The sequence below is a fragment of the Corvus kubaryi genome, unplaced genomic scaffold, assembly GCF_017639235.1.
Source record: "Corvus kubaryi isolate FWS band 111438036 unplaced genomic scaffold, C.kubaryi_AGA036_p1.0 37398, whole genome shotgun sequence".
NCBI lineage: Eukaryota > Metazoa > Chordata > Aves > Passeriformes > Corvidae > Corvus > Corvus kubaryi.
Window position 1 is genome coordinate 48,243,588 of NW_024581137.1, and position 26,454 is coordinate 48,270,041.

General features: G+C 41.1%; 1 protein-coding gene across 1 annotated transcript in view; it reads left to right on the forward strand.

Annotated features, from left to right (window-relative positions):
- The first annotated feature begins 21,547 nt into the window (after window positions 1-21,547).
- ADARB2 (adenosine deaminase RNA specific B2 (inactive)) overlaps window positions 21,548-26,454 on the forward strand; it is a 307,587-nt gene continuing 302,680 nt past the window's right edge. Inside the window, exon 1 of the mRNA XM_042043582.1 lies at window positions 21,548-21,771. Within this exon, the coding sequence (XP_041899516.1) occupies window positions 21,672-21,771 (100 nt within the window). The 5' untranslated portion in view covers window positions 21,548-21,671. The remainder of the gene's footprint in view (window positions 21,772-26,454) is intronic.

A 26,454-nucleotide genomic window follows, 5' to 3' on the forward strand; every position in this document is an offset into this window, starting at 1 on the left:
ATGTCATATACTGCATGCTATATCTAATAGTGGTAATTACTGTTGGTTTTGTTTTCTACTCAGATGTAACAATGCTTTGATGAACTGCTTTTCACTTTAATTGCATTAATTTAAACATGTGTATCTGATAAATTATTTACTGACAACTTATCTGGCAAGGACATACATGGTTCAATAGGCACAAGTCACACTGTAGTTTGTACGTATTTTATAACATTAATTTGTTGGTCAATGTTTAACAGCTTAACACTAGAACCATTTCATCATGCATGCTATTAGTTTATCAACAAACACTCATAACTTCCAAATGGTAAGCTGTAAAAAAGAAAGAATAATCCTCCCCATCTCTATTAGCATGTGACTGGTGAAAAATAAATTTAATATTAATTAAAATGTATTGATATCACAAAGCAATTGTGATTTTGAACTTGCACATGAAAGAGAAAGTAGTTTTCTGCAAAAATTTAGAAAAAAAATTTCTTTATACTATCAGAGATACCCCAAGTAAATTAATTCAGGAGAAGCCCAGAGTCATAGGTATTGCTTTTTCATCATTTCTTTTGATGAAAAAGAAAGCTAAAAGCAATTATTAAGTTTTTTTCAGGTTTCTAGGCTTTAATTTGCTTAATTTTATGTCACATCAATGACAAACTCAATGATTTTGAGGATTTTAAGTAGTAACTTTAGATAGTCCCATTTAGGTCATCACTAGACAGGTTGACAGCTCCCATCAGCTCTGGACACTGACCATTCTTTAAGCCTTGTTTCCTCCAAGTGCATACTAGAATTAAACTGAACCTTTAGAATCAAGGATTTGAAGGACATTTCACTGGATTCTGGGTCAAGGCTGGTGTTTCTGCTCCTCTGCCTGATACTCTGAGCCTTAGGGCAAGCAGGAGCTTGTCCACACTGCAGCACAACATTGGGACATTACAAAAACCACAGAGCCAGGATTTGGTGTTAAGAGTGAATCCCACCCAAGGATCATGAGTAGCTTCAGAGTTTGATTTCTGTCACAGCCACAATTTCATTGCTCTTATCACACAAATTATTTCTGTTAGTTTGAGTTTCTTCCTGAATCACCTCACTGGAACTTTTTTCTTCAGTGATAATTAGAGGGAGCTTAGAGGAAACGTTTCCATCACATAGAAGGAGATGACTTTAGGAACTGACCAAAGCTATGTATCTTTGACAAACTATGAGAGCCATAATTTACGCAGAAAGAGACCACCAGCAAGACATATGCATAGAGGTGGCTTATCCAAATCCTTCTCAACTTTGGCTTATTGGTTTGTTTACTTCAGAAGACAAATTAAGCTTTGATAAAGTTTTTTCTCTTCTTGAATAGTTTTGCCATAATGTTTTCGTACTGTACACATATTTTTGTGATTTATTTTAATGGAAAATAATTTTATTAAAGTGTTTTCACATATATTCCTTGGGCAGAAGTGTAGCTACAAATGCCTTTTAGTGGCTGCTTTGAAGACTGAAATCCACTCTCAGAAGGTTGAGTGGCTCCTACACATAAGCAATAGACGGTTCCAGGCAGAACTTGACTTTAACTTAGGCAGCCAGAGGAAATCAAAATGAGGCATAATCCACACACTCGGTTTGTGCCTTGCCTTCCTTCCATACTGTCACCTGCTGGAAAAAACAGTGCTTTTATACTGAGCCATAACATTTGTAATCTCTTTGCAACATTACTGTTTGTACAAGAAGAGTGGTCAAATAATAAGAGCTACACCAAGTCCTGATGCTGTTATTTTAAGATCTTGGAATTTCACAAAAAGTCATCCTGTTCTAAGACTGGGGTTTGGTTTAGGTTTTTTTCCATTTCATAAATTTACATTAATTTCTTCTCTTTTTAAATCCTTAAAATCATAATTTATTTTAATTCACATAGTCTGTTGCTGAACACTGCTGACCCCTTTCTCATCCAGTAGATTCTTTCCTTCCTTGGAGTTTTTGCAGGGGACTGCCTGCCACAGCACCGGTTTTACAAAGAAAGAAAATATCCACTGCTGATTTGTTCCTCTCAGCCAGCCCAGATATCCGTGTGATTTCATTCATTAGTGTAGAGCTTAGTCCATTATTAGTCCATACTGGGTGCTCTTTTTCAGAAGGTAATGACAGTGCCTAGTAAAAATGGGCCCTGATCCGTAGTGGGTTCTGTGGTAACAGAACTAGAGCCTGACTCCCAATTTGTGTTGTGAGTCTATTCATTACAGATGAATAAATGTCCACAGCATGAAAACAACAATGAAATGGTCTGACTAAATGTCTGACATCATGCCAAATTCTTGATATTCCTTAATTCACTCACTGATGTCTATTCTTATCCTGAATAGTACTTGAATTTACAATCTGGTATCAGTTGTTGAGGCCATTCCCATTCTAGCCTATAGCTCCATTGCATGTCTTCTCTCATAAAAACCATCCATTTTTCAGGCCTTCCCTACATCTCTCTCTTCAATTTGATAGCTTTTTTTGCCCTTGGTCCACAATTTTCCAAATGTGCAGTGCCCGGAATCACACACACTACCTGAGGACTCAGCAGTGCTAAGCAGGTCAGAAGGATTCCTTTCTGAGCCCAGTAGATGGTACTCCTGTTTAGATAGTTCAATACTGTATTTTCCAGTTTTGCAGCAGAGTGATGTTGCTGACAAACACAGGCTGATTGAGCCAAAATGCTGGAAATATAGCCCCAGAAAATGATCCTACAGTAGGCAAAAGAGATGACCTAGACAAGTTCATTGATACTCATCATATTTTTCCTCTGTATTATGAATACAGTTCATACTGTAACTATATTCAGTATTATATCAAATCTTGTTCGTATTAAAGTTTTGCATTAAACCCTTATTGGCTTCAACATCAATGGAAATGAGTTTGTCATTTCTGTTGATTATATAGAGGCACTTAGTTATACTTTTCTTTTTATAGTCTATTTGCAATGAACCATAGATGCATTCATAAAAGATAAGAAGACATCAGACTCAGTACTTTCAATGCCAAAAATATAAGTTGACGCTCTTTCAACTAAGCAGAATGCTGTCAATAGAAATTAGCGGTGTAAAAAAAGTCATGCACCACAGGGAGATGCAATCAAGGCTTTCGCAGACAGATATCTTGGAATACTTTTTATTTTACGTGGCCTTAAAACTTAAGCAAGTTAACTCAAAATGCCCTTTATGAATTTGTAAATATTATCTCACTGCTGTATACATGCTCTAAAGCATTTCCCTTCCTACTTGGATGTTGCCTCTCCTTTCCAGGAGGCTAGATAAAGCTTCAATGCAATCTGAATCTTTGTGATTAAAAGGCTAATTTATCATTTCCTAAAAAGAAGAATCACGCTGTCATAGGAGGACAGTGGGTTGATTTGGAATACCTGTCAACCACAAAGGAAATCCCTGCAAACAGTTAAAATAATTGGAAAAATTGCAAATTTATTTACAGATTTCTTAACATTTTGTCTTTACACTAACACAACAATGATTTTTGACCTTAGTAGCTTTCCCCAGCACAGGCAAACAAGCTTTGAATTATTGTTCTGCTGCAATGTAACAATTCCATTGCTCTGACCCTTGGTGTCTTGCAAAATACAATAGAACAATAATTGTCAATCCTTCCTATACAATGTGCTAGATTTGACAGAGGTCAGCATTAGCTACAAGACCTTTGGCTGATGCTCAAAGAGGTAATATCTCTTCTCTAGTTCAGTTGATAAAACATTAAATAGAATCAATTTTTGCCATGCTTTTGTGGAGACAGAGATAAAAACAGTTTTTACACTGTAACATGTTTTTTAATAGACAGAAAATAGATGACAGTATAGCTCAAAGTGCTTTGGTAAATATAGTATTTAAATGTCAAAAGTTTTTATTCTTCTGAAGAGAAATGCCATAATTCTTCCTTCCAATTTGCAGTGTGATGAATCTAAGAAGGCTTTGCTTTGTGCAGAAAATAGAGGATTTTGTTGCAGATCTTACATGAGTAATACATGAAGGAAAAGACTGACTCATAGACATTTTGTGTCAGCATGTGATTTGTACAAAGCAAGGACATAATCTGACATGGAAATAAAATGTGTGGTAGATGCTCCTCTTTGGCACCATGGAGAAGCTGGTGGCAAGGTCAGCAGCTACGATGTCTAAGCTCCTCACGTTGTAAGCAGTTGTTAGTTAAAATTTTGCTTCGGTCCTACAGCCTGAGTCTTTTGTCTGTCATCTCTGAACATTTTAATTGAAAAAGCTTAAGAGAAAGAGACATTTATGGCACGCAGCAGTACTCCATATCTGTGTGGGAAATCAGACTTCAAGACCAGAAAGAAGAACTGGCATATGAAAAGAAAGCACAAATTTCTCATAATTCAATTTAATAGCATTATTCCTTTTGGTATATTTCTAGACTGTGCACATAAAACTGTCTAATGTTGAAATAAACAGCAACAAAAAACCTCTCCTTGTGATTACTTTAAGTGTATTCCCTAGTCTTTACCCATACAAAACATGAAACCACACAAATCTTTGCTTCCCACTTCTGTTGCATGATGCTGAATATACCATTTTGCATATGCTGTCAGCTCAGGTTCATAAAGATTGGGGCCAAAAAAAAGCACCATTTTTCGATCAAGAAGCTGTCTGTTAGAAAACAGCTATTTCACAAGACCATCATTTGACACTGAGCTTCAGCATCTACTGTGATCTCCATGAAAAACATAAAACCAGAATGTGCTTGAATTACAGAAATCCCAGCCTTTGCAAGATTTTCCTGCAGTACATTTGAGAACTTTCTCTGTGCTGGGATGCTGCTGGTCCCGAGTTCACTGTTACACAGGGAAGGCATGCACTTCTTTAGGGCAGCAAATGTGACAACAAGGGAAACAAGGTGGAAAACAATCACTTGAAAGATCTTTCATCTTTTGAGAAGCATCTGTATTATGCTTATTCACACTTATTATGCTGCCATACTGGTGACACTGCACATACTAGCAGAGTCAAGCACTATCTGTGCTGAGCCTGTGTGGCAGGATTTAGACATTGCTTCAGATCTGTTTGCTTCTCCCATCTCACCCCATGCCTGTCCCAGTCTGTCCTCATCCCCATTCTGATCCCTGTCCTCGTCCCTGCTTCCTTCATCTTTACTTTCTGTAAACCCAGCAGTGACAGGCTCTGTCTGCTGATACAGAAGTGGTTCTACAGCAAGATAACAAAGGAGATAATTATCTAACTGCAACTTGTGATGGAGACAAAAGGTCTTTGCAAAGTTTACTGAAAAATGCTTCCTGGAGTTCAGGTGTCTGTGTCCTTCATTTCCCCCCTTGCCAAAGGTTGAGCTCACCTAACTGTACCGTCCAACAAACCTCCTATGTCTTCAGTGTGCTGTCAGTGATGTGCTTGGTTTTAAAGACAGGACAGCTAAAACACTTTAATTATGAGGTTGCCCACTCCTAGTCTTGGTCAGGTGGTCCCTGGATGTGAATTTCAAAAAGTATTGTGAACCATGTTAGCAATTTTGAATAGTAATTATTTTCTCCAAAAACTAAATGCTGACCTATGACTCATGGGATAGAAGAGCAGCAGAAGACTGGCCTCCCTGTCCTAAGGAAGGGATTTGTGTTTCAGAGATTCCTGCTTCAAATAGGAACAATCATCAGTACATTTTTCACAAATGAGTTGAGGTGCAAACAGTTATCCCTAAGCAATTTAATTTCACTTGAAAAACAAATGGAGAAGCAAGGTATCCTTTAGCAGAAGCACATTAGAGGGAGCCAGGAATGGTAAGTAAGGGAAAAAGTCAGAAAGGAAAGTAAGGGGAAAACTAGCTGAAAATCTGCTGAAAGTCTCTGGAGGAAAAAAAAAGCCAACCTCTTGAATGTTGGTTAAATATGTTGTATAGAAAGATGTAACAACGAACACAAACATTTATTTTCAGACAGTATGGGAGTGAGGTTTATGAAGCAAAGCAATGTGTAATCAGTCCTTTTTTTCTCCTTCCTACATTTCCAAATGATTAACTCAATGCCAAACTAGCTATCTATCCTGCCTCTAAAAGAGGCACCTGGCAATTACATCTCTGCAAAGGTGCATGGTTTCCTTTGTGGCTGTGTGTGAAAGAAGCAAAATACCCACTTTCATCTTTGCATCTGAGTGCATTTGTACTACACACATACATGGGATTTTTCTACAAAGACAGGAAGGCAAGGTCTGTTTTTTCATCATGCATTTAAAAGTGAACTCTCACTGCAAGCACGGGGCTTTGTAAGCATGAGAGCAGCTTGCTCTTGGCTTTGCACATTTATTTCTCAGGAACCCAAGTGCACTGAGTAAATATGCACATTTTAGAACTAATATTACTAGAGAGGGTACACTGGTGGTTGTACATATGCATCTGTTCGTTTACCAATACTATTGCTGGGAGGTAGGGAGAAGAAACGCTGAAGCAAGAAAGTCTATTACCAGGAAAGGTAAAAATTTAGTGACACAATTTAGTAAACTGTATGAAGCATGGCATTCAATGCTCAGGAAAACGCCCAGATATTCAGGTCCTTATCTAAAGTATGTCCAAACTATCTGCACTTCTTGGGTCTGCAAAGCTGAACTGGAAATTGGACAAGACAGGCTTTTCTGGTATTGCCTGTTTCTGGCTTTGGCAGATAGCGGATGATAGCATCTCTCTTTACACACTCCTGCAGAGCAGCAGCAGTCCAGGGCTAGCCAGGAAGCACAGTCATGTGCAGGAGAGATAACAAAGCCCAGGATTAACTATGGCAGGCCCTTGCTTTTGTTCCCAGGGGAGGTCATGTCCCATGTGCCCGTTTGTGTGAAGAATGCAGCCAGTCTGAACTCCCAAAATGTCTTCTTCCCACCCAGCGGTGAGGCATTGTAGGCTGCTGTGTGGTCTTTCTCAGTGCTGCCTCTGCAGAAGACGGGCAATCCATTCGTATCCACAAAGATTTCTCCTACATAACGAAGGCAAACAATGGAAAATTAAAAGCAGGGGATTCCACAGATACCAAATCGACCAAATCACTCATAGGCTTAACTCCTGGAACACCTTCCTGTGTCAGAAAGTGTGGTCACCTGTCAAAACTGAGATTTTTGTGGCATTTTGCTCACTATTTGAGGATTCAAACCCCGCTGAGGACTCCTCAGAGTCTGGGAAATACCCAGACTGGGACCCACCTTGATTCAACTGGAAGCTGTCTGGCCTAAATAAACCAGAAGAAAAAAGACAGGGTTTGTTCACTCTATTGGAAAAAAAAAAAAAAAAAAAAAAAAAAAGAAAAAAAGGAAAATTATCAAGAGCTTGAAATTTTTTTGCCTTGAATTATTTTCATTTGTAGGTAGGTTCATTTGCAAGAACCAAACTGATTCTATATAACAATTATAGCAAGCAGCCACACTGAGTAATTAAAAACAAGGTTACAGAATAAATACTGATCTACTTTTATAGTGTATTAGTAAATACATCGAGCAAGTGTTGTGTTTAGTGTAGCTTTTACTTTAACCATAAAACTGTACATTTCAGGGCTAAGGTAAAGAAAAACATAAATAAGATTGCTTGGTATTATGAAAAGGGGGAAGGGATGTATGGAGTATTCATAAATAGCTGAAAGTATTGATCAGTGATGGTGAATTACCAGTGAACTGTACAGAGCACTGAGTTACCTCCTTGTCTTTGACTAGGTTCAAATGTTAAACTTAATCTGTAAGCCTTTAAATGGGATTCAGAGCCAAGAGTCTTGAAGACCTGAGGTTCCAGAAAACGACTGCTGAGTTTGATCCAAATGTCAGAACAAAATGCAGAGAAGGACTTCATATTGGACTTGGAGATGAAATTAAAAATCAATGAACACTTTTTAGATATTCTTCTCTCCTTGAATATTAATAAGTGGGTAGAAGAAATAGTAGCATCTGTAGAATTATCTGTATTAAGACTGTATGTGTTCAAAAGCTTTTTTCAAGGTTTTTAAAAAATTATTTCATATATTATAAATATTTCTTTGAGCATAAAAATAAGAAAATGAGAGGATTTTCTACTTTCCATGTATGATTTTTTGTTTCCTGAAAGAAAAGGCTTTTGTCTTCTGTGTTTCTTGGAGGGGAAAGCATGTTTTTTTAAAAAAGAAAACAGAGAAGTTTCACCCTATTTCTTACAGGACAAGTTCCGCTGTTCCTCGTGTTTAACGACAGCCTGCTTTTAACGACAGCCTTCCTAATTCTCAAGTAAATTGAGTTTTCACTGTTTTCTTGGTCCACTTGGGAGGTGGGCACCGACACTCCGGATCAGCTGCTGGCGGCGAGGGCTGCATTGTAATGCAGAACAAATGAGGGCTGGCTACGTGCCCTCCTCGCATTCAGCCGCCACTGCTGCCACTTACAATTACAAAGGACAAGAGCAGGAGACACTCCAGCAGCGGGGAAGCATGACCTGCGAGCCGCAGCTCATTTCGCACTGCACTTATTCAATACAGCGCTGCCCTATAATTTCCTATAGCATGGTTATCTGTTCGCCGGTTACACACTCACACCTTCATTATGTGCCCGGTTGCCAGCGCCGGCTGCTTGTCACATCTATTGATTGCAGCCGGGCTGCAATTTGCATGGATCACTCGCGACTGTCCTCAGCCAGACCGAGACCCTGCCTGGGACTGACAGCCCAGGGACTGATATCCCTCCTATAGGGACCGGTACCTCATACAGGGCTGATACCACTCGTAGGGATTGATGCCCCCTCTAGAGACCGCTAGTCCTGCCTCGGCCTGATAGCCCTGCTGAAGTGTGACACCTCTCGCGGCGACTGATACTCCTGCCGGACAGCGATGCTCCTCAGAGGCACTGATGCCCCGCACCGGCACTGATGCTTCTTAGAGGGACTGGTACCCCTGCCAGGGACTCTGCCAGGACTTTGCCAGGGAATGATGTCCCTTTCGAGGGGGCAGCAGCCAGCAGGGTCTCGCTGAGGGCTCTGGGCAGCTGTGCCCAGCAGCTGGCAGCCCCAGGAAAGGATCACGACACCCCATGGGAAACCCGATGCATGAGCACCTGAGAGAGACTGTCCTTGCACTGCAACAAGCACAACGCTTCGAATTTCAGAAATGCACTGTGATTGTCTCATAGATAACCACAAGGAACTGGACACCCAAATCCCTCTGCCAATCGTTTGGCGTTAATTTCCACAATTACTGGGTGGGTGTTTTAGCACACAGGCTTGAGGGAAGACTGAGATACAGGGAACAAAAAAGGGAAATCGTATTAGATGAATATGAGTATTGTCTGTATTGCACTAGGTTTTCTATTTCCCTGTCACAATAAATGAGACTATCAGAAGGTGCAAGTACATCTGTGAATCTGAGGGTGTCTCCTGTAAATGCAAGCTGGCATGTCAGCAATCACAGCTGGCACATGCAAGGAAGAGAACATCCCACAGCTGGGGGGTTGTGGACTTGTACTGAACTTGGGATGCTGTGCTCTGACCACGTCTGTAGATGTGCAAACCTGACTGAGATGTCGGTATTTTGCGGGGGCTAAAGAGATGCAATACTTAATCCCATTTGTGTTTAAGTCAGTAGGACAGGTCTGGATGGAGGCAGGACTGGATCTGATATCAGAATTAGCTGAAGATCTCTGTCTAAAAACTGTTTAAGTGGTTGCACAAACAGAAGACAACAAGGTGATCAGATGGGGCTAAGAAAAGCACTAATTGCTGTGTTCCAGGAGGAACATAAATAGCCTCTTGAAAGGTTCGGTGAATCATTTGCCCTTTCTCTCACGCACCTTTGTGTTTCATGGAGAGGTTTTGTGAGATTTTGGCTGCAGAAGGAAGGAATCCAAGCTATCTGAACCAACGGTGGTAGCTCAGCGGGATAACAAAATCCTCACATTATTGCAGAGCAGGCAACTACGCAAACCTTTTCAAATCCTCTCCACAAGCAGAGTGCAGATAAAAGCAGGCAGCAAAATGTTTCTGAAATTATCTGTGATGGAGTAAAATCATGCATCATTTCATAAGGGATGCTGAATCAATGCTTATTACTTACAAGTAAGGTGTTTAAATCCTTCAATGGGTATGGGAAGAAAAGAAAGGGAAGGAAGTGTCTGAGATGAGCACAGTAAATTGCACTATGAATCTAAAATAAATCCATCCTAATTATTCTTATTTTAAATTGTAACATACATATTCCTGATCATACTCTACCCCTTCCTTTCAGTTTATGACACTGTTTAACATACTGATCCATTTGTTTCATTTTGTCTTCTCCTTTTCTCTTGCTGTCACACACAGCATTTTAAAGAAGCTACACCAGTACATCTAAAAGCCACAGCTTGCAGGAAAACAATCTAATCCCGGGAAAATATTGGTAAATGAGAATTTCGTCTTTGTTTTCAGGGTGAGAAAAATCAAGTATCCATTCCTTAAAAAGAAGAATTAGCACAGCTGTTTTTGAGAATTTGTTCTGAAAAAGGCAATCATGCCTCAGCTTGGTGTTAATGATTTCAAATTTTCAACATTAATACATAACAATTCTCAGTTCAGAAATTTTCAGTATCTATGGTAATGCAATGCACTATAATTTTATTTATTGTTGCATCAAAATAGATGATATTAAACTGCAGCATCCTACATAGAACTGAGTCTGGAGTTATTGATATGGTTGGATACTGTACTTCTATTCCCATGACCCAGAAGGTCATGAGAATCATACTACACCTAGACATTTACCTTTAACCATTCCTGCAATAAAGAACACAGTGTCACTTTAAAAATTTACAGCGAGGTCAAGGCCACAGGAATCAAACAAGCCCACACAGGCAGGGGTTGGTGAGGAGAGGTCATCCATGTGTCAGTGGGACCACAAAGTCCAGGTGGCGGAGGCAGGGCAAGCTGCTCACCTCTGTTTTGAGACCCCACACAGACAATGTTGTACATGGTGGCCTGAATTTTGATAGTCACTAATATTTGTATTTTTAAAAGGAATCCAAAAATAGCTAACTTGTGACATGATTGGAAAATGTGCTGTACTGTGTGTGGGCTTCTCTGACAACAGCAGAGTTCAGTCTGATACAAATCAGGGCACCATTTCAATTTTTCTGCATGAGCAGAGTCACTTCCACGGATGAAGAGAGAGAAAGGAAGAATCCTACTAAAACTTCCTAAAGACCTGATGTGCCCTGTTTTCTATCCAAATTGTCCTCTGAGCTCAAGGAAACTACGCTCCCAGCCTCCTACCTCAGTATGATTAAGGAGCATCCTGTATAACAAACACCACTCTAAATTATGATTTTTCAGTATTTTTAGTTTTTCCCAGAACTTTTTATATGACTTGTTTAAATCCAAGAGCAACGGTGAAGATAAAAGAGCAGGAAAGCTTTCTTGTGCTATTTCAGTATTTGCTGAAACTAATAATTCAGTGTCATATGTGATGATGTAGTAAGTCAGCAAACGTGAAATATCTCTAGGGAGCTCTTTTGTTCTGCTATTTTTTTCCTACCCAGTGCTTCTGGTTGTCAACAGAAAAGCATAAAATAAATTTTCAGATTCTAAATAAGGCATCTTACATATGATCCTAATACTTCTTTCTGGGAAAAAAAAAAAAAGAAACAGTCCAGCACTGATGTATAATTTTCTTTAACTGTTTCCCCTTTGGTAAAGATGTAACAGGAATTGAGAATTTGAAAAGGATGTTTATTAAACTGATTCTATAAATGGAAATATATATTTTAAACCCCAGGATTCAGGAGAATACTTTGTACTTTATACTGGTGTAATTTCAGTCTTACTCTCCATTGTCCCACTAAAAAAATCTAGGGAGAAACAAGTCACAGCCATAAAATTTTACCTATTTTTTAAGAGAAGGTCTACTTTTCCCAATTTTGGATAGTTTTAGGATTCAGAGAAACACTGAAAAATCCCAGGTTGCCATAGCTTCACTCAATGAAGCTATTCAATTTTCTCGTGTTTAAATAAGAAAGGTGTTTCCAAAGTAAAGTTGATGCTACCATCTGAAGGCCTGTCTATCTCCAATTGTGTGCCAAGGAGTGCAGGGGGCCAAGACTCTTCACTTAGGTCTTCACCTGAGTCAAATGCAAAGATTAAATGGGAACAATCCAGGCTTAGGTCTCCAGTCTTATGGTTAAATGACAGATTTAAAACTGTATTCCCACTGAATCTTTCCCTACTACTAAACTTGGCAGAGTTCACATCTGCAAATTTTATTCCAAAGCTGTCCAGCAGTAAAGAGAAGTTCATTATTTTAAAGTAACTCTTTCCAGTTTGGCTAAGGTTTTATTTGATACAGCACTTGTGTTTTAAGGCTTCAGTGGCTGCCTGTCATTGTCATCCTGTAAAACTGATCTTTACTGGTACGACACATAGAAATTAATGCCTGAATGTGGATTCAGTGAGAAAAACTAAGGGAAGAAGGATTTGGACAGAGGGCAGAAACAAAGCTGAAGGGCTCCGAAGCTACTGCTAATTAACATGGTAAGTGCAGAGTCACCTAGTCACTCTGCAGGAAATTAAGTATCACTTTATCTATTTCCTATATAAAGGAAGGGTTCAGGATTCACCACCGGGATGGACACATTGGGCTTTAACAGGTTTACCCAAGATCTTAAAATAATGTCTTCGACTTGCATCCGTATGATGAGGATGGACTGAAATTTTTGGTCATATGAATCATTCAGAGCTATCAGGCAGTTCTTTGGGACTTCTAGGGTAGGGGAGACATAGAGATTAATTACTATTTTCTCTGTGTTTATTGATACCCCTGCTCCTCTTGATGTATGTTTAGGATCTGTCCTCTGTCTTTGCTGCCACTCAAGTTTTCCTGAGTTGTCTGTGGACATCATTCTCCTCCAGGAACTCAGTTGTTGTAGAAGACCTACATGCAAGCACCTCTAGGTATCTCTTTTTCCTGCAGATAGAGGCTTCAGCACCTCTATTTTTCTGATGCCTATCTGAGGACAATGAAGGAAAATCAGTTGGAGCACAGGGGAAATAAAATTAAGGGGAAATTGATGTGGGAGGTAGAGGATAAACCTCTAATATTGACTGCATTGCATTCTACCTTTCCCTTACTCATGATAGTTGAAAGAGTTATTTTTTAATTCAGGAACTGCTGTTGTTTTTTCAGTGTTGCTGGTGGGTATTTATTTAGATCTGTGATGGCAATCATAGCTCCATGATGTTTCTTTATTCACATTATAATATCATCTAGACTTCTCAAGCAAGAATTGGGGGTCCATATTTGTAGGAGCTGCATCCAGACACAAGATAAAGACAGTATTTACCTCAATAGTTTAGTGATAACCAATGAAACAAAACTTACAGGGAGTAATGTGGCTTGCTGTCATCTTTAAGAACATAAGTACTCAGGCGACTTACCTAAGGTCATGACTGTCAATTTGAGTTAAGACCTGGCATCAGACCGATGGTGTTCAAACCCTGTACTAATTCCATGAGGATAGTCTGGTATAGTAGGAAAGTCTACGAGAGCAATCATCAAGGGATGACTATCTACATTTACCAGCACATCATAATTTAGAACCATCCTACAGATCACAGAATCACCAGGTTGGAAGAGACCTCCATGATCATCAAATCCAACCTATGCCCCAACACCTCAACTAAACCATGGCACTGAGTGCCACATCCAATCTTTTTTAAAACACATCCAGGGATGGTGATTCCACCAACTCTCCAGGCAGATAATTCTAGTACTTAACCACTCTTTCCATGAAAAACGTATTCCTAATATCCAACCTATATTTCCCTTGGCGCAGTTTAAGACTGTGTCCTCTTGTTCTGTCAGTTGCTGCCTGGAGAAAGAGATGGTTCTAAATGAAAAAGGATCAAGCAACTGCTGAGTGAGGCCATCAGGAGAAACAGGAGTCAGAACTTAGAGCTAGATTCAAATCACTTTACATCAATTAGATATCATCTAGGAAATGAAATACAAAAAGGTTTTTAAAAATACGAGGCAGACTTTATGTTATTTGCTTTTCCCTACCTGCAGTATGTACCCTCCATGACTTCTGAATGGCCATACTGCACACAGCAAACAACCTTCCCCAGGCAAATCATTGTATCGCATGGTCTATGAGAGGGATGTACAAGGATAAATAATAATTTTCATGATCTGCACTACGAAGTTTATAAGTTAGTTCTTTCCAAAAAAATATTTTCTTTATTTTCTCAATGACCTTACTCTGATGTCTGTCATGGGGTGCTCAGTAGGGGCTGTAGGGCCTTAAAAATCTCAGAAATTTGCACCTGACTGTTGCTACTGCTGGCCAGCTGTCGGAAAACATATGCCTCTACAGCAGCCTTCTTGTATTTCCATACACTTCTCTGCATTTATATTCTGCACTGTTGTGTTCAGCTTTGCAGTGATTATATACCACATAAATCTGAATGCCTTTTGAAAAGTATGTTTAAAAATAAGTTGTCTTGGGATGACTTTATGATGTGTATCCCATATCGCTGTTCTATGCCCAGAAATTAATTTTTTTTGCCTTTTCTGTTCCTTTAAACTGAGCCTGAGAGGGGGGAGAGAAAAAAACCCAGCAAACTTTCAAAGCAGATTACGGTTTTGTTTCAAGGACACACAGATATACACACAGACTCCTCTCTGCGTTCTGCAGCAGCAAGAGCAGAGGAAGCGTTGCTTGCTCTTCAGCCAGCTTTCGGCCAGCTTTTTCAGCTCCTTTTCCTCTGGAGAGTTGAACTTTTGCTTTCCTGGGACTTCATTTTTCTTTCCTTTTTTCTCTGCTGGACTGTTTCAACATCAGAACACATCAGGAGGACTTTCCACCGAGGCCTTGGCCCTGGAGGTGGGCCCACCATGACCCAGCTCTAAGGAGGGGAAGAGAGATCTATGGAAGGACTCTGAAATTTTCCCAGGTTTCTCTCAGCAGATCAAGAGGTTTTATTATTTAGCATTATTATCCTTTTCCAGTGTGTTTGTTAAATAAATAGTTTTTATCTCTTTCACTTTCCTTCGAGGAAAATTTATTTTTTCCTGAGCCTGGTGGGGGAAGGGTGGTTGTACCTGCCTTCTATCAGAGGATATTTTTCCTCCAAATTTGTCCAAACTGGCACATAAGTTGACAGAAGATTGCAGTGAAACTCCTTTTGTAAAGCCATTGGATAGCACAGAAATCTGATGAATCTGGCAGGGGATCTAGCCAGAGGTTAATGCAATTCAATACACTTTTCCTTTTCTGTTATTACACCTTATCCTCAGCCACTGTCCCTAACAAGGTCAGTGACTGCTGCTGCTGCAGGTCTCAAGGAAAAGGCTGTAACACTAAACATATGTCGGCCTGCAAATGTAAACTTTAGTCAAATTATACTTCCATAATAACTTCTTTAAACTGTAGCACAGTACATTACTGAAATAATAGCAATAGCTGTGCTGTAGTATTTTTCAGTACTGCCTTAATTCTGTACAAGGCAGCTACCGCCAGATTACTCTATAAAACATTTTTAGAGTCCCAGAGAACTTGGTTAAGGTTTCTCATGACATAGGCTTGCAGCATTCATTTTAGAAGATGGTAGTCTTTCATCAAAAATCCTGCAAGTCTTTGTAATCCACTTGGCGGCTATGGGGAGAATTTATTCATCATCTAATTTTTGGAAGTTTTCCAAACTGAATAGATTAGGGTGAAAAGTATATTGTGTGCAAGCAGCCCATGGTCATTTTAGCTTTCCTTAATCCCCTGACGTAAGTATTTGCATCTGTATTTTACCGATGAAAAATCTGTCAGCACAGAGAAACGAACTGTTTTGGGAATTCTCTTCTCAGGTGCCCGATTTCCCAGCCTGAGGCAACTGCGTGATGAGGGTGATGCTGTGGTTCAGCCTCTTGGGAATTCCTTGAAGCCAAGGCCTTGGGTGGGCTGCAGACCCACCAGTGACACTGCACCCCTGCCCCACCAAGGGCTGATGAGGTGCCCCTCTCCTCTGCCCAAGGGTGCTCTGCACCATCACTCTGCAGCACAGGGTCTTTCCCCCAGCAGACTCTTTGTTTTAAAGGTTATATTCAAAGGACGTAGAGGACAAAAAGGTTTTTTCAGTATTTCAAGATCAGAGAATTACTATTTTAAAAGAATAACAGTAATAAGAAGTATAATAAACTAATAATAATAAATTATTGGTAATAACAAATTAACCTGTTACAACTTGATGCATTTCCAAGTGGTTGAACAAAGTGGATTGGGATACTGGGCACAGAAAGAAACCTGTACAATGGGGGCCTTGCAGAAGGTCAGTGAACAAGTTAATCCCATATGAACAAACTGTCTATGACCAGTCTGGGCTGGGATTGAAACATCTGACGACAGAATGAGGTTTCAGACATCTCTGCTTTTGGGACATTTTCATTCCACATTTTGGTTCAGCTTACTACAAAGACAGGAAACACTATTAAAATCAAAACTGTTTCTGGTGATGAGCTGTATCTCTACTCCCCTCAAGAGTCAGAGCTGCTGAATTATGTTCTAGTATGCCTATACAAACATCTTTCAGAAAGTTTTGTTTCATCTCCAGTGACTGCTGCTGGTTTGTGTGGCATATACAGGCTTACTAATTACAATGACTTGCAGTCTTTGGCATGCAGGTATTTTCCCCTTTAAAGAGACTATTGTCTAAGCAGCTAATGTTTACCTCAAGCTCATCAGGGAGATGTACGTCGCCTACTGTTGGCATGTTGCAGTGAACCTCCATCGGACTAGATATGGGGTCTTGACGAAATGAGGGGGAGAGGGGAAGCTTCTCCTGTGGGAGATGAAACTTGGCTGCTGTGACTTTCCCACAGCAGAGAACACAGAATCCCAGATCCCTTCAGTTCTGTTGCAGTTTAGTGAGGGTGCAAATCCTTTTAGTATTGCCTTAACCTCCAGCTATGCAATACCACAGTGTTACCCAGCCTGAGATATTTCATGTGCAAGAATATGCAAAGCAGACAGGAGGACCTGCCTGCAGTGAGGTATTTTTCTGACAAACTTGATACACTGAATATGGGTCCCTACCCTCATTGCTTCATCACCACCCTGTGATGTTTGGCCCCAAAGCTAAAGTGGTTTTTGCTGCAAATAACCACACTGACGGCTCCTTGTAAGTAGGGCAAGAGTGGATTAGTGCAGGCATTTTGCGGCAGAAGGCTCTGGAGTCTCACCTGCACAGCCACACGATTGCATTCATGTCCTGCTTTAATACCCTTGAGCATCTTTTATCTTCCAAATTCTAAGGGCCTTTTTTTTTTCTCTACCTACACAGGCAGGTGGAAGCAAAATCAAACAGAAACGGGATGGAGAGGAGATGAGAAAAATATATGGTGGCTACTGCATCCCTGTCCCCTCTCAGGAGCCTACAGGGCATATCTTCTCCCAAGAAGTGAATTGCAAAAATCTCTACTGTGGCCTGCTACTTGCAGTATCCATAGCTCCTTAGGAAAGGGACAGTGCAGCTGCAAACTGTGGAATAAGGCAGCCAGATGGTCTCTTCTTCAAGGGTTTGTGCATATTCTGGGAAGTGCAGAGTCTGGAGCTTGTCTCTCCCACTTGCTGGGCTGCTCAGCAGGACCCTTTTGCTCTGAGCCGACCACTCCCTGCAAATGCTGCAACACTCATGTGGGGCATTCCCTGAGACATCTTAGATGCTCAACATCATTTTACATATTTGCATTTCTGCAAGTTCAATATAGCATTTATTTAAATTCTTTCACCTGCAATTTTTATATTATCATGTCACTGAAAATCAAGCCACTCCAAATTTTAAAAAACAGAGGGAGAAAGAAAAAAATTGATCTCATATTTATTCTACTTCATCTAAATGTGTTGGTATAGAAAAAGTACTGGCCACTCATAATACCTGTGGACCTAGAATTCAGATTCGGATAACTGTCCAAAAGATTTTTTTCCTAAAGTTGCTCATCTGAAGTCCTTAGCTGAAATAAGGGTGGACTGCCTTTTTTATTCATCCATTTTAATTTTTTTCCATTTCTGTTGCTTACTAACTCTACACTATATTGCTTAGGCATGGAAATTTAAATGGTAATGCATAAATAAGGTGTGCAACCTGGCACCCAGCTTCACACTCTCTTTCCCCATCATACTCTCATAGTCACCATCAGTCTTCCAGTTAATAAACTATTTGGACTGCCCTTCAGCTCTCCTCTTTTGGGAGAACCTGGGTGAAGTGAATTGTCACAAATCCTGCAAAGCTTGGACTTCTTGCTTGGGTACCTCAAGCACTGAGAGAGACCTGTCTATCTCACAAGAACAGGAACAGAGGTTTTTGATGTACTGGCTGGGATCAGTAGTTGCAATGGGTTCACAAGAGGAGTCACAGCTCCCAGACAGCACAGGGAAGAGGCATTCACATCAGGATTTACACCTTAAACTCTCCTACCTGGCTGACTCACCTAGGCCTGAGTAGGTGAGTGTGTATTGATGTGACGTGCATTTCTTCGCAGGCTGTAAGTCAAGGTGTGTGAAGTTACGCCTTTAAAACTGTCTGAATTACTTCAGTTTGAAGATAATAAAGAACAGTCTGAATTACTTCAGTTTGAAGGTAATAATCATAACAACCACAGGTTGTTGGCTCATGGAGATGAAAAAATCCTAAACTGCTTTACTCAACCAAAAGGAGCATGGAACACCACTAACAATCTTTACTGGGGCACTGAGGAACAGCCATAATTTCCGTGGGATGATAAAACAGTCAAGTGCATTGGCTAATGGTAGACATGAGCACATAACTGAGAGAGATGGTATTATTTTATAATTTAGTTTTTTCCCACCTCATTGATACTGGTTTTGTATTTCCTAGTTTGAGTTTATGTCACTCTAACAAAGTTCTTGAAAACATTTACATGCTTTTCTGAGTGAAGAGACAGACCCAGTTGAGTGGGACTGGTAGCCTTGCATTTAAGTTAAAACAGGCTGTTGAAACAGGGCACTTCATTGGGTGGAGAAGCCAACTCCTTCCATTGCAGGGAACAAGAGGAATAAGCACAGAACATTTAAGGAATTTTACTGACCTTGTAGATGGACAGTATAAACAAAGACTGCCTTTCACATCTCCTTGTGGCCAAGCGGAAATCTTCCACCAGCATGACTTCAGCTGTCTTCATGCCTTCTCCAATCCTCAAACCAGCCTAGGAGGGAGCTATATCACCAGTATAGATCCATCATTGCTAATGTTGCCTTGCTGATACTTTCTTAGAACTGTGCCTAGAAATATAAAGCAGTTCATGAATCTGTTATCACTGAATAATAGTTTCTGAGAATTGGTGGCTTTTCAGGTTGGCTTGGTAGCATGACTTCTCTAGGGACTGGCAATGCCAGCCTGTCTTCTTAACATGTTAGGTTCCAGTCGTTTTGAGACTGTGTTAACAAAATATTGTCAGAAATAAAGCCTTCAGAAAATTTAATGTGCTGAGCTTGAAGCCACTCCTAAAAATGAATGAATGTCCCAGGATGCTCCTTTTCCTTCTAATTGGATCTAGCTTCTCTTTTAGATCCATAATGTAGAGAACACAGATTGGGACTGAAATACAGAAGACAGTTTTCTAAATCTGGCTTCTAAACTAAGTGACTTAAGTTCCAGACTGGTCAGAACTTTGATGTACAGTTGAACATGCAGTTGCGTTTTGCTGCAGCAGTAACTACTTCACATACAACAAGTTTTTGCCACATTAATAGATGAGAGTCAGCTGTGGTCAGAACAACAGAAATCAGAAGGAAAAGGGGAGAGTGGTTGAAGGCTGAAGCTGAAAATAAAAATTACTGATTGCCTCTCTGTTTTCCTGCAGACAAGTTTTATCCCTGAAATAGACAGAAGCACTTTAAAGAGATGTTTACTTAAGCTCTGTAGCAGTTTGGGTGATGTGTATGTTGTAAAGCAGCTCTGCCAGTACCTGTAAAAACTAGGCAAGTAAGAACCTACTTTCATGCAGAGTTTCCTGAACTATATCTGACATTCAAGCAATGCAGGTCTGGATTCTCAGGCTCGCTTACCTCACCTTAGCTGTTGAGATGGGAGGGCAGTTTCCCCCTGCGCTTTGCGCTGTGCCACATAGCTGAAAGTGAGGGTACATGGGGCCTTATTACCATATGCGACCTGCTTCGTGGAGCACAGAGGGTCCAAGAGGTGACTTCATCTTGGCACACCTGAGTTATCCGTATCCTTGTTTAATGAGCACCTTTAGAGACTTTTATGGAAGTGGTTTTGTTTATTTAATTGGAAAATCTGTAACATGTAGCTCTGCCGCCTCCAAAAATTACAGAGGCCTATATACCAGCCAAACACAGAGGGTTTCTAATAGCTGGGAGGGTTGCAGTGGAAGTGGTTAGCAGCAGGAGCCAGGTAACCTACATTCCAACAAGAGGAAGTTTTAGATTAAAGGAGTTCTGATAAACAGGGGTTTGCTGTGCTCCTTCAGCCAACTGCAAGTGCAGTAGGCACTAATGATGACATTCATTATTTAACATATTTTTTCTTGATATTCTTCCATTTTCCAGTCACTACCTAGGTTTCCAGATACGTGTTTTTAAATGAGATAATGCGTAAGGACAGTAGAGCACAGAAGCGCCTGGTCCCTCATAACTTGAAGCAGTATCTTATCTGTTGTGTACCCTGGCTTTTTGTAACGAACACATATGTAATGCTTTGTAGTCGAGCTTTTCAGAGGATTGCTGTTGTCATCTTTCCTCTCTGTAAAAGCCCCTCTGCTCCCGACACTTTAATTGCACAGTTGCCTAAATGAGGCACTGCAGAGTGTTAATGTGTGAGTCTGAGCGACAACACACTCCTCTTTTCACAGAGCTTTTGCCCTTGATCGTGAATGTAACAGAGCACGTACCTTAAAAATAACTGGAGATTCAAGGAGAATCGCTACACTTATCCTCTTGCATAAGGTTTGTTGACACAGGGATCCTTCAACAGTAACTCATATTCTTTCACTGGGAATAACAAGCATTGCAATTAGTGAACTAGTTAATAACTGCGTGGTTGGGGAGGACAGCAGAGGCATTTCTGTGTACGTGGAAGCGGAGTGTTCAGTGTCCACATGGTTTAAAGCAGACAAAAAAAAAAAAAAAAAAAGGCTTGAAATCCTCCGTGCAGCCTCCCTTCTTGCGAGCTGCCCCTCCGGCTTCTCCCAGACGAGGCGGCAGGATGTTTTTATTCCCTACGGGGCCATTCTCCCTCGCTTTCTCCCGCGAGCTGGGCACAGCCGGCAGCCCCGGGGGAGCGGAGTTTGGGGGCGAGGGCTGGCGGAGCTGATGTCAGCGCCGGGCGGCGGGAGCGATTGGGCTGCGGGAGACTTTGCAGCAGCAAATCCGCCCCCCTCGCCCCCCCCCACCCCCGCACCATCGGCTTCAAAGCGGCCGGTGCCCAGCAACTCGCAGAGGTGCAAAAAGTGGGCGCGGGGCCGGCAGAGCCGCGGCGGCGCCCCCGGGCATCGCCCCGGCCGGGCCCGGCACGTCGGGGCGGAGGCGCGACCCTTGCGCGGCGGCAGCGCCGAACGGAGCCCGGGCACAGCCCCGGCACAGCCCCGCCGGCCCGACCCACCGCCCTATAAAAGCCGCCTCCAGAACGAGGAGAAACTCCGCGGGAGAAGAACACGTCGGCGCGGTGCTGCTCGCTGAGGTACCGGCATGACATCCGTCCTGGGCAGCGGCAGGGCGTCGGGAGGGCCGAGCGGGCAGCTGAGATGCAAGTCCAAGAGAAGGAGGAGGAGGAGATCAAAGAGGAAAGGTAAGAGAGATGTCATTTTCTTGTTGTTTTATTTTCCCACTCTGTCCGCCTGCCACCTGCACAGCATCGGCTGCTCGCAGCTCTATTGTCAGTGCCCGGCGCTCGCCGGCACCAGCCCTGCGCTGCCCCGACGGCCGGGGCGGGGCGGGCGGTGCCCTCCTCGGGGCCAGCCGGGGACGAGAGCGGCCGTCGCTGTCCCCGCGGCCGGGCACAGCTCGCTGCCCTCCCTGCGTCGTGCCGGGCCGGGGCTGAACCCCCGGGGGTGCGGCGGGGGGGGGGCTCGGCAGGCCCCGTCCGGCCAGTGCTGTGCAGCGGGGTTGTCCCGGGGCTCCGGCAGCCCCGGCCCGCCCCGCCCGGCCGCGATGCCCTCCGCCTCCCCCGCGGCCCGGTGCCCGCCCGTGCCCGCGGGCAGGAGGTGCCGCTGCCCGGGCGGAGCGCGGCGCGGAGCCCCCCGGGGCTGTCGCGCCCTCCAAACTACCGTTCCTCTCCTCTTCTAGACAAGGTCCACCAAGTTTTTCTGTCTTGGTGCTGTTCCCCGTCCCTAAGCGAACCCTGGTTAGGAAGGCGCTAATTGCCGTAAGCAGGAAAAGTGAAGCTACAGGATATCATTGCGAACAGGGAATATGCCCTAGATAACTGCTCTTCGCAAGGCTGTCTTGCTTTCCCTGTAGAGGGGATGACACACTACGGCCTGATTTTTGATGTTTTGCCTGAAAAAGACGAAGTTAACCGGCTGTGAGGACTTTAAAGTAAAATAAACTGATAAGAGGCGCAGAGTGCCAGAGATGCCCAGCTGCAATGCATTCAACTGCAGAGATGCGAAGTCCGAGTGTTTGTCCAAGCAGTGAATATAATCTAACCTGTAATTGTCATCTCTATGTGGTACTCACACAAGTTTTAGTCAGCTAGCTCTCAAGCTAATGCTCTGGACACGCTGTTTCTCCTTCTGATTCTAGAAAACCTAATTTGTTGGTGCCATTAGCTAAGTGTCTCTTAATTATTGATTATGTTGAAGTCAGTAAGTGCAGTATTTGATAACTTTTTAGAAAGGTGTCAAAGCAGCTTTTGTATGGTAGCTGGTAAAAACGGGTCAAATGCTAAATGCAAGACTGTATCATTTGATTGTCACTATTTTAACTTTCATCTGTTAACTCTCTATATTCAAAATCAAAGTAACAAATAGTGACCTGCACACAAGTAGAAACAACACACATGCAGATATATCAGGATTTCGAGTAGATGTGCGACCTCAACTTGTTACTCTGGGTTTTTAGCAGGTTATAACACCTGGTGAGAAAGGCTGCCTTTTACTTGGCGTTACAGAAGAAATTTTAAAACACTCAGAAAGGAGAGCTCATATATTCAGTTCTCTTTAAATTTCCCTGTAATCAAGTTGTGCTCTGCAGGCTTTTTCATGCTGATTTGTTCTATCAAAACTACTTTTCTACAGAATTGCAAACTTAGCCTAGCTTTAGCGACCTGGACTCGGCCAGGAGAAAAGAGTAATCCATTAATCTATGCAATGGAGGGAAGGTACTTGGTTTAATTTTGTTTTTAAGAGCAGACAAAAGTTAGAGTCTTTCAATAAGACTTTTCTGATGTATCCTTTTTTTGCTTCGTTTTGCCAAAACAAGGAGGAAGTTGAATGTCTTTAAAAAAACCATGAAAACTTGCTCAACAATAACTTGGTAGCTGACAGCTATTTGCAGAATGCACAGCTGGAGGTGGATGGCATTCTAGAAAGTGCTTAACTGACCAACATCAATAAGAATGTGCACTTGAAGTGTTCTTTTTTTATTCTTCCAAATGTGCTATTTGTGACCACTTTTCAAATAATTTAGTTGGTTAGTGTACTAATTACAGACCTGTGTTCGTATGATTTTGTTTTTCCTTTCTTTGTAATCACAGTATTCATAAAAACACACATTCCTGTAAAATCCTGCTGGCCAAAAATTTCCTGTAACTTAAGGCATGCCCAGTATAAAACCTGTTGGATTTTACTATTATGCTATTTTATTTAGTGACCATCTATTTCTGCTTTTTAAATTATTTTTATGGTATCTAATAAGAAGGTTTTGCTTAACAGACTATTCAGGAAACGAGTCAAGAAAATGTTTCTTCGGCTTTTAAATTACTGGATTTTTATGAGAATTATTAGTGGGCTCCACTATTTTGCAGGTTTGATCTGTTTAATGGATTGTGAGAAAGTCTTTGCGGAGAGTTAGACCAAAGACACTTGCTTTTAACTATTCTCCAACACATATCTTGTTGTTTGTAGCGGGAATGCTTTTAGTAGCTGCTTTAAAGTCTGTAACTAGACACATGTTTACACATCCATACACTGGGATACCTATGGACACGCATAGACAAAGAAATTCACTATAGTCTTAAATTTAAATTAAGTATTAGACAAAGTAAGGAAATGAATTTCTGTCACATCCCTACTCGTTAAGGAGGTGGACTCAGAAAATTATTTATACAACTTACTGCATTTTATTACACGTTACATATAAGCTGTGCTTAAAACCAGGTTTAGACATTGTTTAATAGAATATCTAGGAATGTGCAGCAGTAGAAACAATTACTATTCTCTATTTAATAGTGTTGCGTATCCCCTTCTGTTTTACTTTCCATGTTTTCAGCCATCTTTTTGCTCTGCTTAGTGTGAATTATAAATTTGTGTTTGTGGGTATAGCACTTCACTCCATTTCTTTTATACCTGGATGCTCTGTTTTAAGAGTTTCTTGGGGGCAGAAAGCAACTTCAAGCAAGGAGAGCAAACAGCATTCTCTGAATAGCTGAATTTCCTTGTGCATTTAGCCTAAAAAAAACAATAAAAAACACATCTAGTAAGAATCAGAGAGAGAATTTCCATATATGCAAATCAAGCACTGAAAAGTGTAGGACACTGAATATGATTCCAGGGTACAATATCATCGTCCAGTAATTAATTTGCATGCATCTTATTTTCATGCTTATGAAATCCAGCAACCCTTTTAGTAAAAAGATCCTGCCTTAACAATAAATGTCTATGCAATGAATATTATATTGCAAGCATATATTTACAGGGTGATTTTATTCAGTTTTACACTCTATGCAGAATGCGTGTTAAAAAGTTAAAATGTGGATATTCAGAGTGATTAGTATAGGTAGAAATATTTCCATTGTCATTTAGAAAAGTATGATAACTCTCAGTAAGAAGTAAATACCTTAATTTTTCAAAGATCTAATGAAAAATAAATATGGATGCTTGACAGATTATCTGCATACTAATTTCATGTGGCAGCAGTAATAGATATTTTATATTTCTCTCTCTGGTTGTTTTGAGTTGTTGGGGGCTTTTTTTATCAGTATGTATAAAATGACCAGAGGATAGAAAATTACGCCTATTGATTTAGAGAAAACCATTTTAAAATTTTAGGGTTTAGTAGGCAGTTACTGTGTTTGTGGGTTCTTGTGTTTTCTCAGGGCTCTGGAATATGGCAGAGTACTGGCAGAACTCAGCACGGCTTGTGCTGATTTCATAGCCTGTGGTATAGATTTTGAAAAGAAGGCTTGTTTTCCCAGATAAGTCATTACAAGTAGACCAAACAAAAGCAGAATTGCTATTTACTGATAATACTAAAAAGGCCACACTTCAGCAGCCTCCAGCAACTTCTTAGAAATCAACACACAGAAAGTAAGTATGAAATAGGGGATCAGAAAGATAACCCTTCTGAGTTATTTTCCAGTGTAAGACAACAAATAAGCCACCTTATTTGCAATGCCATTTTCTAGGGCTACTGAATGAAGTTAATTACTGGAAGCAGGAGGGGATCAGGTATTTCTGATGTGGTAGAAAGCCATGGCCAGGGTTGCTGCTGATACAATGGGACATGAAATAAAAGTTGGCAGAATAAACTAAATAAGGGCAGCAAGTGGGTGAGAGAGGCAAAACGATTGTGAAATGAAATTCCATGAAAAATTAATGAAATAGAAAGATTGTGCTGAAGATGAAGGGAGGAAACCAGCTTGGTTCTTCATCATCCTGCAATGCCAAAGTAATAAATGAGCGTGTTTCATCTTGGCGAGGTTCAGGGACACAACTCCTTCCTCACAAAGGGATTGTGTTGTGCTTCAGGACGTGTTCCGCTTATCTCGTGCCCTGACAGCTCGAGAGGAAGGGAATGGATTTGGTGATAAAATTAAATTGATTAAACCTTTATCCATCATCTAATTTGGTAGCTTTCTTTTTTCTTTTCTTTTTTACTATTACCTCCAACTTCTAGTGATCCGTGTAATGACAGCAATTTGAGATAGCATCAAGGACATTAGCTACAATGACTGAACTTAAATTTAGAATAAAAATATGGGATTCATGAGTCCATATCTAAATAGCAGGTGATTAGGTTATAGCAGACTTGTAACTTCCTAGCAACAGCATGTAATTGTGAGGACAATAAAATGGTGTATTTTACTTTCAAAGAGAACAAAATATTTCAGCTTTATCTCAAAGTATTAATTATGTAAGTAGAAAAAGCACTGGTATGAATATTGACCACATCGTACATGAACAATAGCATATATTGCAATTTTTACGCTTCTGAACACAGATGTCAGATGTTTTGCTTTCCTCAGTGGCAATACACAGACATACAAAGCTAGTGGCAAAGAATCCTACTGTTGGAAATTGCTTCTTATTGC